This window comes from Bos javanicus, chromosome X (assembly GCF_032452875.1).
Source record: "Bos javanicus breed banteng chromosome X, ARS-OSU_banteng_1.0, whole genome shotgun sequence".
NCBI classification, from domain to species: domain Eukaryota; kingdom Metazoa; phylum Chordata; class Mammalia; order Artiodactyla; family Bovidae; genus Bos; species Bos javanicus.
In genome coordinates this window covers 128,661,302-128,675,136 of record NC_083897.1, presented here as the reverse complement: position 1 = coordinate 128,675,136, position 13,835 = coordinate 128,661,302, and the positions used below count along the sequence as shown (strand labels likewise).

At 34.1% G+C, this 13,835-nt stretch overlaps 1 protein-coding gene across 6 annotated transcripts in view; it reads left to right on the top strand.

Moving 5' to 3' along the window:
• Positions 1 to 13,835, top strand: part of CNKSR2 (connector enhancer of kinase suppressor of Ras 2) — a 286,598-nt gene that overhangs the window by 148,549 nt on the left and 124,214 nt on the right. For 3 of the 6 annotated variants that reach the window (XM_061407935.1, XM_061407936.1, XM_061407939.1), the window contains exon 9: positions 12,357 to 12,503. The exons of the other annotated variants lie outside the window; for them this stretch is intronic. In XM_061407935.1, coding sequence (XP_061263919.1) covers positions 12,357 to 12,503 — 147 coding nt within the window. The remainder of the gene's footprint in view (positions 1 to 12,356; positions 12,504 to 13,835) is intronic. 6 annotated transcript variants of the gene reach the window in all.

Genomic DNA, 13,835 nt, shown 5'->3' with positions numbered 1-13,835 from the left:
AAGTATTGAAAACTCAAATGGCAGTATTTGCAGTGCACCTGCTTTCTTATCCCTGTAAACACAAGATGTTGCTGGAGTATAGAGATTAAGTATATTAGCATGGTGTTTAACATATTGCTTAATAAATGGTTATGATAATATCCTAAAATAATTCTGTTAGGATTCTAAGAAATTGGTATTCTAAAACAGAGCAAGTTAATTGTTTTCTTTTGGAAGGGGAAAATAACATGAAAAGACACTTGCCAAAAATTAGAAGAAATAATACATCCAAGATTTCAGTTCCTCATAGTAAAATTTTATTTCAGATTCTACTTTGTATAGGATATAGTTTCTTTTATTTTACATTGAATATTGTGGATTTGATGAGAATGTGTGGAAACTGGTTTTGAACGGCCACATATTTATATAAATTATGTTTTATTATCCCTAGAGAAATAAATTCATTACTTTATTATCTAATATAATATTTTATGATTTTTCTGTTATCAAACTAAAATTATCTTAAGTCTTTATATAAAGAAGATAAGTTGTATGATACCTTAATATTGGTAACTTCCTGTGAACCAATTTATTTTTTCTGCGAATCACTGCATCCTGACTTATTTCTAATTTATATAATTCTTCCTAGCTCCACCAGGAAAAGACTAATTGGTTCTAAATGTGGTTAGCTCTAATTTTTTTTTATTATAAGAAACATCTTTCGGTGTTGACATACAATTAATAGGTTGATTATTTTACATGGAATTTTAAAATGTATCCACATAAGTGTTTATTTTATATGTTCAAAATGTATCTCTTGGCTGATGTTCTTTCCTACTCTGGATTTTAAGTGTGCAGCTCATTTGTAAATCAGTGTCAATAACTATATCCCTTTTCCTACATGTATCAAAAAGTCAGAAGTCGGTCAGTTACAGTCCCCTGATTTACTTTATGTCTATAATAGAGGTGGGCAATTAGTAGATGACAGCTGCCTGATAAACATAAAAAATTATTGCATGAAAGGGAAATACATTAGAGCATCATAAAATGGGAAATTCAAGAGATAATTTTAATAATGTTAAGTTCTTTTTAAGTTATTTAGCCTTAGGATTCAAATGTAGGTTTCAGCCACTAAATTAACATTCTCAGCTACATTGTGGCTGAAATTTTAGGTCATGTAACTACTCATCACTTTCATATTTCCTCTCATCTTATTACTGTAATACTGGACAATAAAGGGTATTTTAAATTGAGAAAAATGGCAGAGAGAGTTCATGGGGCCCCATTTAGAACTGACAAGGAATTAGCTTTTTTGTCTGAGTTGTTGCATTTCTGATAAAATGATTTCTGAAGATAACATCTACAGTAATAAGTATTTATAGCCATTACGGAAGTTCTTAAACTAAAACTTTTTGTTAATAAAGATGTAGACTACTGTTTATTTAGCTATATAAATGCATATATGCACATTCTTTGGTTTTGTTTTGATAAATGCAGACATCTATTGCAGTACTTGCTAGTATTTTCAAATACACATATCTGTTAAATGTCTACCAGTAAATGACATTATAAAATTATTTATAGAAAAGTTATAGATTTTTAAACATGTTTCTTTATGAATACTTGCCTTTGGTTACTTTACATTTTTGTTTGGATTCCTAAATTAAGTTGAATTTTTCATAAATATAGATGTTTTCTTATTCTTTCTCAGAATTCTTACAAATAGGATGTATAGATTTTTAGATAACAGTGTTTCATCCCTTAGCTTTGGTGACTAAGACTCTTTATTTTAAAATACACATTTTCAATGTCTTTGCAAGGAGAACAGAAATGAAACATAGGAAGAAATGGCTGAGATGTAAAATTTCCATATATATGCAAACATAAAATTAAGTTAAAATTTAACCCATGCAAGTATCTTTATAAAAATTCTAATTAAAAACTTGTATTATTATGGTTCTTTGAAAATATCCCATTGATTTTGGGGGTAATGAAGCTCTGTGATATGACCAAAGATTCATCCCCACATTCTTTTACCGTTACATGATTGTCTTCCTTCTCAGTGTCTCCCTAGCAGAGGCTTTTATACTCACTGAATTTTATGTTTTGGAGAAGTTAAAGAATACCATGAATGATAATGAAATAAGAATAAAATGGGCTTTGATTTAGTTTCCTATAGCATATACAAATGTGAACCATGAAGCCCCTCAAAATAAACTTTTGACCTTCAGAGACCAAAATATTACCAAATACCATACTGAGTTGGTATATTGAGTTGCTCAAAATGCTAAACTATACCAGAAGCAGAGATACCAATGATACAAAGGTGCAGTTTATATAGGTAACAGGATAGGTAATAGAAGATAATGCAAGTAACAGGATGTGGAAATGTATCTATCACCTTTGGTAAAAACAATGTGGGTGATCTGTAGAACTAAATGGAAAAAAATCATGCGTATTATTTTCTTCCTCCCATGAGCTTCCTCATGAGTCAATCAAGAAATTCTGATTTAACTCTCAGAACTTCTTGGTTATAGAGAAAGACTCCAAGCAGGTGGTGTACAATAGGTGAAAACAAAGTACTTCTTGTAGTCTTCAAGTTGGTTTTCTCTCTTGGACTCCCTATCCATCTTCAGCGGTGAGAAACTGTTCTCTGTGCTTTCTCTTAAATAAAACACACACACACACACACACACACACACACACACACACACACGTATATTATATATGTGACTGTGAAATTCACATGAAAATATTAGCTACCAAAACATATGTGTAAATTCAAATTGTGAGGAGCTCAACATGGTCCAAGTTTTACAGTAAAATTAAACCACATAAAAAACTTGCCTTTAAAAAACAAATGCTTTAATAAAGTCTTATTTCATTGTATAAATACTTAAGGAGGCCATGAGATGAAGAGTGGCTCAGTGAATAAAGACATAAAATTGCGGAGTATTCCCTGTAATGAAAATAAAACTTTTTAATTCCTTCTTTTTGAATGTTTGTTCCCTTCATCTTTTCCCAAATTATCTCTTCTAGTCATGTTTGTAAAAAATAATCAGTACTAAGGTTTCATTTATAATAGATAGAACCTTGGGTCATTTCTAATACTCTGAATTACCTATTTAAATTACTCCATGCTGGAATTTTTTTTTTAATTTTACTTATTTATTTATTTTCGGTTGTGCTGGGTCTTTGTTGCTGCACATGGGCTTTCTAGTTGTGGCAAACAGGGGCTACTCTAGTTGCAGTGCACGGGTTTCTCATTGCAGTGGCTTCTCTTGTTGTGGAGCATGTATGGACTCTAGATCACAGGCTCAGTAGTTGTGACACACGGGCTTAGTTGCCCCATGGAATGTGGATCTTCCTGGACCAGGGATCAAACCCATGTCTCCTGCGTTGACAGGCGGAATTCTTAACCACTGGACCACCAGAGAAGTCCTCTATGCTGGAATTTAAAGTAATTTTTTTTTTTTTGCATTTAGTTCCTTAACCAAATGCATACCTTTCAGCTTATATTCCTCTTTATTTGAACCATGGGTAATTCTCTATTTCTACTCACTAAATGAATGATTGTGAAAAAGCAAAATTAGGATATCTCCAAATATATCACACAAATATATTGTGTGAAAAAAATAAGTTTAGGTGAAGTTTTTAGATTGGTACTTAAATTTAGTGATTCTAGGATCTTTGAAAGATACTGTGTATCAAAATTCATTAATTCTGAAATGTTTTGAAATGTTTCAGTAATGCAGGAGAACAGAGCACTGTAATATCTCAGCACCAAAACATTTGGCAAAGACACAGTGTCATTAGTCTGAATGTGATGGGTTGTATATTGAATTGTCTCTTTAGTGCTTTTAAAAAGAGCAGAGGAACATTTGGGTATGGTGTGACTCATATCGTCAGACATTCATATAGGCACACTTCAAGCCTCTTTGAAATTTACTTTGTGAATAGGTATCATTTAAACATTACAACCATGAGTAAGAGCCAGTGTTTACACAGGAGTGTGTGTAATTGTTAATGAATGGGTCTGTTACTTTGTCTTCTGAAGGATAATAACTTTGAAAATATTTTAAGAATGTCCTATCTTCCTACTTGTATTTCTAGAGATGCTTTTTTATAATTTCAAATACAGTTGTAACAGAGGTAAAGGTCTAAGTTGATAGGCTTACATTCTTTTATGCTTATTTGTAACTTTGGCTACTTGGAACCATAGAGAGTCTTTTCATTTGTTGGTCAAATAATTCACTACCTATTGTTTAGGAATCAGATAGGCTAGAGAATGTCCTAAAGGGATCAGAGACTTCTTCACTCTATGTACAAAGAGGAAAGGAAGACTGTCACTTCTTTAACACCAACCCCAAAGCCCTTTGTGTACCTAATCTGGGCAACCCATTGTCTAAGGACCTGCCCACTTATGTTGCCATTTACCCAAGAATCCTTGGTATCTGCTTCAACCTGATCAAAGCAATCACAAGCCCTGTCTACAAGAAAGCAGAGCATGTGGCTTTAAACTCTTGGGATACCTTAAAAACTCTGTTGGACCATTTTAATTCTGTTTGTGCTGAAAAATACATTTCAGTGTCCAAGTTGGGGATTGCATTTAAACTAGTAAGACATGCCATTGTTTACAGACACTGAATTTTGCTACCTGGACAATCAGGAAGATACTATTTGTAGTTCAGCATATGTGAAAAACATATTATCTTTAATAATATGACATACTTGGTATCAGATGTATAGGTGGATTTTTAAAGGTCCATGAACTTTAGTGTGAATAAAATATTCTATTAAATATTGAGAAAGGAAAACCTGGACTTTATATTTTTCTAGAAAACCTTCCTAACTGTTTCTATAATGTATATGATGAAACAGAATATTTCTACAACAAATAGCAACTATATCCATTGTTACTATGGGTATATATTATTATGGATATTATAGATATTATGGATATTATATATTATTATGGAAAATATTTTTCTTGTCATAATCAAATCACTGTGACTTTAGGTCTGAAGTATCCACTCTATATTTTTTTTCCAAATGTTAGTTTATAAGAAAGTTTATTTGGTAATTTGAGGTAAAGAATGTTTATTATAGCTTTAGTATCAAGTATATTACATTTAGAGAAAAATTTAATATTACATCTTAGTTTTATATACAAAACAAAATTCCCTTTGGACTTTTAAGGCACTTCATTATCTCTGAAACATTCACATTCTCGTGTCACCATGTCATTTCACTAGTTATCAACAAATACTCATTAAGTCTCTGCCATTTCTAAGACATTGATTGCAGGTATATCCAGAAAAATGAGACTCAGTTTTTATCCTCAAAATAAAAGCCTCAATATCCAGTTTTGTGAGGGTAGATGAAGGACATGAGGAAAAACATATAGCTTTAATAAGCAGCAGTACATGAAAAATGCCATAAGAGAGATGTAAAGTCACATGAGGAAAATAAGGTCCTAGCTATAAGAGGCTGTATGATGGGTGTTGCATTTAATAAGCACCATTATGGATACATGAGATTTTATACGTGGCAGAATAAAAATGCAAGTATTTATATAATAAAAGGGTACTTTTGCTGAGAAGAAAAGCACAGTGTTGAAGGGCAGCATAATACTAACTTAACCAATTGTTCCACCCATACTGAACTACTGCTGCTGCTGTTGCTGCTAAGTCACTCACTCATGTCTGACTCTGTGTGACCCCAGAGACGGCAGCCCACCAGGCTCTGCAGTCCCTGGGATTCTCCAGGCAAGAACACTGGAGTGGGTTGCCATTTCCTTCTCCAATGCATGAAAGTGAAAAGTGAAAGGGAAGTCGCTGAGTCGTGTCCGAATCTTAGTGACCCCATGGACTGCAGCCCACTAGACTTCTCCATCCATAGGATTTTCCAGGCAAGAGTACTGGAGTGGGGTGCCATTGCCTTCTCCGATACTGAACTACTGAGAATTGCTCAAACTGGTTTTAACTTGTCTCAGGGCTTTCTTCAGTCCCTCAGCTTCCATATCCTCTTCACCTGTCCACTTCCTAAGAAATTCAGCTTAGGCTAATAGGAAACCTTTCCTGAACCCTCAAAAATGGGTTAGCTGCCCTTGGGGGGGCTCCCATTATCCATTCTATTGGGGTACTTCTCTTCAGTTCAGTTCAGTCACTCAGTCGTGTCCGACTCTTTGTGACTGCATGAATTGCAGCACACCAGGCCTCCCTGTCCATCACCAACTCCTGGAGTTCACTCAAACTCCTGTCCATTGAGTCAGTGATGCCATCCAGCCATCTCATCCTCTGTCATCCCCTTCTCCTCCTGCCCCCAATCTCTCCCAGCATCAGAGTCTTATTTATTGTAAATGCTTATTGAGCTGCTCATCTCTCCCCTGCTCATTATGCTTTTTAAAGAGTCACAGGTTGTGCTGCAAGCGCCATTGCACCCATAATACATGGAAGGCACACATCAATATTTAGTGATTGTATAAGTTATAATATCCAATCTTAAAAACATATTAAAATAGTCTAGACATGGGCAAGTCACTGGCTTCAAGAAGCTCACTGTTCTCAAACAATGTTTCCTGACCAGCTGCATCAGCATCATTTGGTAACTTGAGGGAAAAACATGTAGATTCTAGGGCCCCACCTCATACCTACTGGATGAAAAACTGGTATTTCCAGATGGTTCTAACACATTCTGAAGTTTAAGAACTACATTAAAGAGAAACTATAGGAGATAGTGATGGCCATATTGGCACAGGGTCTATTATAGGAATTGACTCTTTAGTTAGGCCTTTGGTGAGCTTTTCAAGTGTTTTGAGGAAAAGAACACTGTTATGCTGTAGCTGTATATTGGAGCTGCAAAAAACTAGTAGTAGAAAGAGCAGTTAAGACTTAAGTCTAACAACCTGGTATCCAAGACAGATAAAGGAATGAGAAGAGGTATTAATTGCCAGAATCTGTTCTTTAGGATGGGCTTCCCAGGTGACATAGTGGTAAAGAATCCACCTGAATGCAGGACATGCAAGAAACACAGATTGGATCCCTGGGTAGGGAAGATCCCCTGGAGTAGGAAATGGCAACCTACTCCAGTATTCTTGGCTGGGAAATCCCATGGACAGAAGAGGCTGATGGGCTACAGTCCATGTGGTTGCAAAGGGTTGGACATGACTGAGTAAGCACACACATTCTTTAGGGTAGATGTGTATTAAAAACAGGGGGAACTGTTGTAGGTGACTCCATGCTCAAAACTTGAGAGGATGATGGGGAACTTTTTATTGTTGCTGTTGCATCAAGTGTTGCATTCGTTTGTACTACCAGTGGAATATTTAGAGGAGGATGTTTGCTGTCATAATGCCTTGTGCTTTAGAATCAAACAGACTTGAATGAATTCTGGCTTTGCAACTTACTATGTTTCTATTGGGCTTCCCTGGTGGCTCAGATGGTAAAGAATCTGCCTGCAATGTGGGAACCCTAGGTTCGATGCTTGGCTTGGGAAAATGCCCTGGAGAAGGGAACAGCTACCCACTCCAGTATTCTGGCTTGGAGAATTACATGTTTCTATTAATAATGTTGACCAAGAAAACTTAATCTCTTTTTGCTTCAGTTTCTTCACATGTAAAATGGGTTTAATAGTTTACTTCCTAGGGCTGTTGTAAGAATGAAGATATAAACAAAAGGAATGCAGTATGAAGCACCTAGCACAGTGAATTACTGGTGCTTGATTATTCAGTAGCTATTAGTATGGATGAATGAACTGTTGAAAATATGCCACAACTTCTTGATAGGGATTGGGGACAGTTAGGAGGATTTGTGAGTCATGCAGAAAGTTGTTAGTGGAAGTTCTGCAAACAAGAGTTTTTTGTAAGATGACAGCATGAAATATTAGGGGAATAACACTTAGCCTGGAGGAAACTCTTGCATGTATTGGTTGTGAGGAGGAAGAAAGATGGAGGACAAGTATTCAGAGTTGTATCAGGACCACATCCATTTACTACAAAGCTCATCTGTTGTCATCTATTTGTACTTTTCTACCCATTCTGCATAGTAAAGTTGTAACGTATTGTGATTTTTGAAGTCTAATTATTTAGCCTGTGCAGTAATACATAAACATCTCTTTTGGTATTGAGTTCACTTTTTCACAAGTCTATCAGTTCCTTTTTGGATGTCTTTGATTATTAGAATGTTTTTCTTTGTATCCCAGACTCACTTAAAGTTTTGTACCTTATTTAATTCCTTCCCATATTAGTGGATTATACTTTTATATTAGCAACCACTAGAATCCCTGGTTTTCCTTCTTTCAAAGCTCCTTCTATCTCCTAGTACAGAAAGACTTTCACTGCAGCCAATGTAAAGTATATAATTATTTTTCATATTACTGTTGCATCTTCACATGGCTTTTAATTCAGGTCTATCAAATTTAATACTTTAAAACCATAGCCAGAAACTCAAATGAGGAAATAGAAAAATAAGTTTGAAAAATGATTAATACACATTGATATATTTCACTTATTTTGATGTCTATGTACCATATTTAGCTCCGGAATGGGGCTCCTGAATTTCTTGAAGTTGTAACCCATATACTTGCCTCATTTCATATTAATACCATCTATTCATGTCCCCCCTATAATCTGTCAACCATAAGTATCTTAGTAACAGAGAAATAAATTTATTTTAATAATTCACTATACTTATGTTTGAAGATATGTGAGGATACACAGAACCAGAGCTGAGAATCATTTTTCCTAGAGCTCTGAGACCACACCACATCTGCCCTTGAATAGAACATGGTACAATCCAATAAATGGGTACAGTCGTTAAGCATAATATGCAGTAGAAAAGGTAGAAAGTAATGAAGAAATTATCCAAGTCAAGGAGCTTGAGAAAGGACTAAGGAAAAAAGATTATTCATATGAGAGGCATGTAGTCTGGTTGCTATTTATAGGTATACAAATACTGGGGTTGGACTGATATAGCTAAAACCTATCTGTTATTAAGAAAAATGTTACATGTATACTGGGAATTACACAGCCAACTTCATTATATTACTATTCAGCAGTTTCCACAAAAACCTAAATTAATACTTACGTGAGGAATCTATTGAAATCATTCATTGAATAAAAAATCAACCGATAATGTAGGTCTTATTATGAATAGTTGAGTAATAATTTTATTTTTCTTTTGACAATTATTTAAAAGGATAATGTACAGAGCGGATGTCATTTCCCCATCACCATCTTTTACTGTTCTACATAGTGTTGCCTTTCTGGTTCTTTTTGTGGGAATTTACCGTTGATAACAAACAGTCCTAATGAGACAATTCAGAAAATTCACAATTTTCTAACTGGAATATTACTCTTAGACTAGGTCCATTAATCAATATTTTGTTGGCTTTATTGTTTATAAAACACATGTTTATTGCCAAAAGTTTAGGAAATTAAAGAGTAAATGGGAAAATATATATTACAGTCTTTATTACACTTTAATGTAACCATTGTTAATAGTGGTATATAGCTTTCTGTGTTTTCTATATTTATATACATATTTTTAACAAAAGTAAAATTGAATTACATTAGCGAGTCGGACATGACTGAGTGACTTCACTTTCCCTTTTCACTCTCATGCATTGGAGAAGGAAATGACAACCCACTCCAGTGTTCTTGGCTGGAGAATCCCAGGGATGGGGAGCCTGGTGGGCTGCTGTCTATGGGGTCACACAAAGTCGGACATGACTGAAGCAATGCAGCAGCAGCAGCAGCTACATTTAAACTTTTCCTACACAAATTTTATGTCCCATGCTAATGGACATTTGCATAACGTACAGTTTTTGTTTGGTTTAAACAGCACTGCAACATACATGTTGCACATTTATCTCTATGCTTTTATCCAGTCATTTCCTTTTGGCAGTAGAAGTAGAATTTGGGAGCCAAAGATAAATATATGGATTGCTTTTGTTTAAAAGACTGCTAATCGAATGTCAGTGAGCGTGGTAAGGCTAATTAAAAAGTAATAAAGTTATATAATTTTCTGCAATTAAATAACATTCATTCAGCTTAAAATTTAAGGCTTCCCAGGTGGTATAGTGGTAAACATTCCACCTGCCAATGCGGGAGATGTGAGAGACACAGGTTCGAGCCCTAGGTCAGGAAGATTGACTGGAGAAGGAAATGGCAACCCACTCCAGTGTTCTGGCCTGGAATATCCCATGGAGAGAGGAGCCTGGTGGGCTACAGTCCATGGGGTCACAAAGAGTTGGACATGACTGAGCGACTGAGCATGCATACAAAATTTAAATCTAACCAAATAATTACTTTGTCATCAAAAATCAATTTCACTTTTTCATGGAGAAACAATTCTGTTTTTTGGAATTGTGTACTCAAAAAGAGCATAGAGAAATTGTGAAAGAGTAGGATGAATCGAATTACACTAAATGTTACACTGGAAAACCCAGTCAAGCCCTAAGAATTTTCAACTAGTGACATGATTATGTCATAGAATAAAATGAAGAGAAATTGGTACATAGAAATCAATGTGTAATTCGTTGTCTAGAGTAGATAGGCTGAAAGAAGGTTACAGTAATATTGACTGCTTTAGTATCATTAGCAATTATCTAAATAATTAAAATAAATGATAAAATGTGGTTATCATTAATAAGTTGTTCATAAACTCTTTGTATAAACAGTATATTTTTTCCCTCCAGACCTGGTATTCAAAAATCTGCTCACTTATTTTTTTGGCAAGCAAAATGAATACTTGAATTTGAACTAACTTTGCTTTGATCTTGGCTCATAGAAATGGCTGTAGGGACACTTCTTAGCCATCAGAAGAATCAGAATCAGTGTACCTTTGGGGATGTAATAATCTCCACTTATATATAATGGGAGACATTTGACCAATATCATTGCTGTAGCTGATCCACATTAAAGTGATTTTTTAAAAAATTGACAGCCTGTTATTCATGTTAGGCAAGTATCATAATGATCATTTTGATTCCTATCTGAGACCGTGAGGTTTTAGGCATTATAATGTCTTGCTTCCTTTGTGTCCTCTTTCTCTTAAACTTCGCTCAGTTTAGCTAGAGTAGAAGCTGTAGTTTAAATGAATGGTCCGTCATATAAACTAAAGTCTCCCATTATCCTTCAGTGGCTGTGGTCCAGAGTACCTCTTTCATCATAGTCTCTGGGATCTGTGCTAATTTGGATGAAAGTGCTCATTCTTTACAGCTTGAGCATTATCTCCCAGGCAAAAACATGGTGAATAGGTACAGGCAACCATTCCGTTTCATTTAGGTGCCTAGGAAGAAACTAGATCATGTTCAGACCATTGGCTAAATCTTGCTTGCAATCCAGGATAAATTTTGACCCACTGTATTTATATAACACATTTATATAATTTATGTAGCATAAATTTCTAATCCATTAGAGTTGGAATAAATGGTTGTCTCTTTTAAATGTGAAATATATTTTTTTAAACCTTGGAATAATAGATGTTTTTAATGTGTTTCTTTAAAGAATACTTCTAGGATTTCAAATAACTGCATAACCAGTATGTCTTAAAGCAAATTAACAAATATTCAATAATGTAAAAGAATGATAAGTAATATAACATGGATAACAGTTGAGCCAGGTTTTTGGACATTTATCAAGTACTTCTGTTTAATTATACATAATTATACAATATGTTTGGGGTGATATTCACATATCACATAATGGCTTCATTAAATTTAGTTTATTACATTTTAAATTTATAGAGTCTTTTGGAACACATTTTCAATAGCTGCTGCATTGGAGTAGCATTACCTTGTCATTTCTTACTCTATATTGTGGTTAAAGGTTTATTTTATCAATCCTGTCTTCCACGCTCAGAATGTCACCTTGGTGTGTCAGTACCAGCTACTGGTAGTATAATGTCAGTCTCACTTAGGGACACTAGTACCACATATCTCTAAAAGATGGTGATGAGCAAGCATGTGGTTTAATTTGTGAGTTCAGGACATTGCCAAATCTTTGTTTCAGGCATGCGGATTCTTAAATTGTAAGTTGTGAACAAAGCTTGGATCTACACCTTGTGCAGCATTAATAGTGCCATAATTTCTTTTAATTCTAAATTATTCTATTGGTTGGATACCATCTTAGTCTCTGCTTTGACTTGTAAATGTCCATTGTTATCTCATAATGATATGGACTCTAATGCAATAACATGGTTAGTCAATTCAAAAATAAAATATCTTTTTGAGTTTATATCTCCTGAAAATTGATAGGATGGTACACCAATTATGTGGTTTTCTTTTTTTTCTTACTAATCTTATTAAAGGGGGAGAACATTAAATCTTTGAATACTGTACCTCAATTTTATTGTAATGATTTTGCTGGTTACCAGGTGGGGTGGCAGTTGAAAAATTTGGTGAATGCACTACGAGAGGACCCGAGTGGTGTTATCTTAACTTTGAAAAAGCGACCTCAGAGCATGCTTACCTCAGCACCAGCTTTACTGAAAAATATGAGATGGAAGCCCCTTGCTCTGCAGGTAATGAAGCTTAATCATAAGTCATACACCATCATTTTAGCCATAGATTATCTCAGTAATGCTTCTTTATTGTGCCTCATCTCAGCAGCATATGGATTAATCTTGTATGCTTTTGAAAATTTGTTTGTGAAATGATCTCTTCACAGCTGATCCTAATAGGCTTAATTGTGATGAAATTTCAAACTCACTATAACTAAAATCAAATGATAAAGAACCCTGCCTTAATTTTTAAACATTTTAAAGCATAATTCCAAAGAAAAGCACAAGTTATTTGAAGCCAAAATGTGGATAGAAATGAAAGTGAGAGGTTTCATTTTGTGATATAATCTTCCATTTAAAAGTTATATCCATATATACTTCTTGAAGAAACTAGATAATAGTTTATAGAATTCTTTTAAATCAGCTCATGAGATAAGAATAGTTGTTTTTGAACAGTAGGTAGAGAAAGTTTTAGATAGTAACTAAAATGTACCTATTACATTCTTCCTGATGGATCATTTCTTTCATTTCCACCATGTATAAAGGCAAAAACAGGGAAATTGTTACATTAGAAATTCTGCATTTTTCTTCAACATGAAACATCACTCTAAAATGTTACTCTGGGTGTTGATAAATTAGATTCATTAAGAACCAGAGGTATCTAGGAAGTGATAAAAATATTCTGATTGATAAAGACAAGGAAATAATACATTTTCTTCCTTTTCAGTCAGGCTATAATGTTTAAACACATCATAGAAGAAAATTTTACTCTTCACAAGACCTGCACTTTTAAAATAGAAGACCATTACCTTTCATAGAAGTTTAATTTTTAAAAATTAAAGTCGCCCATTGAAATAGAACATTTCCTGTTGTTCAGATTAAAAAGAAAAGCAATAAATGAAAATGCCATTGTTATCGCTACTATTAAGTTCTGTATTAGTACCTTACACCAGTCTTGATTTTTTTTCCCCTGAAATTCTCAATTCTTCATTACACATGAATGGCCTTATAGATTACAATGATTTCTCATTGTTTAAAACTTTCCTACTTCTTGGCCTCAAAGTTGCATTATACTTAAATAAGATAAAAATATAAAAAGAACATTAAGATCTTTAAATTTTTAATGTGAATCTATTTTTTTCAAATAAAGATGTATAAAACTATATTTTAAAACTATATTAATATGTCCAAATGCACTTGACTTGCAGTGTATGTTTATTATCAAAGATTTTTGATGATCATTAAAGTTTAGAGACCAGTATTTGACTCATTAATTCATAGATTAGCAAATCAGACCTTCCCATCACATCATTTTATTTTCTCACTGCATTGTAAGTTACTTTGTTGTTCCAC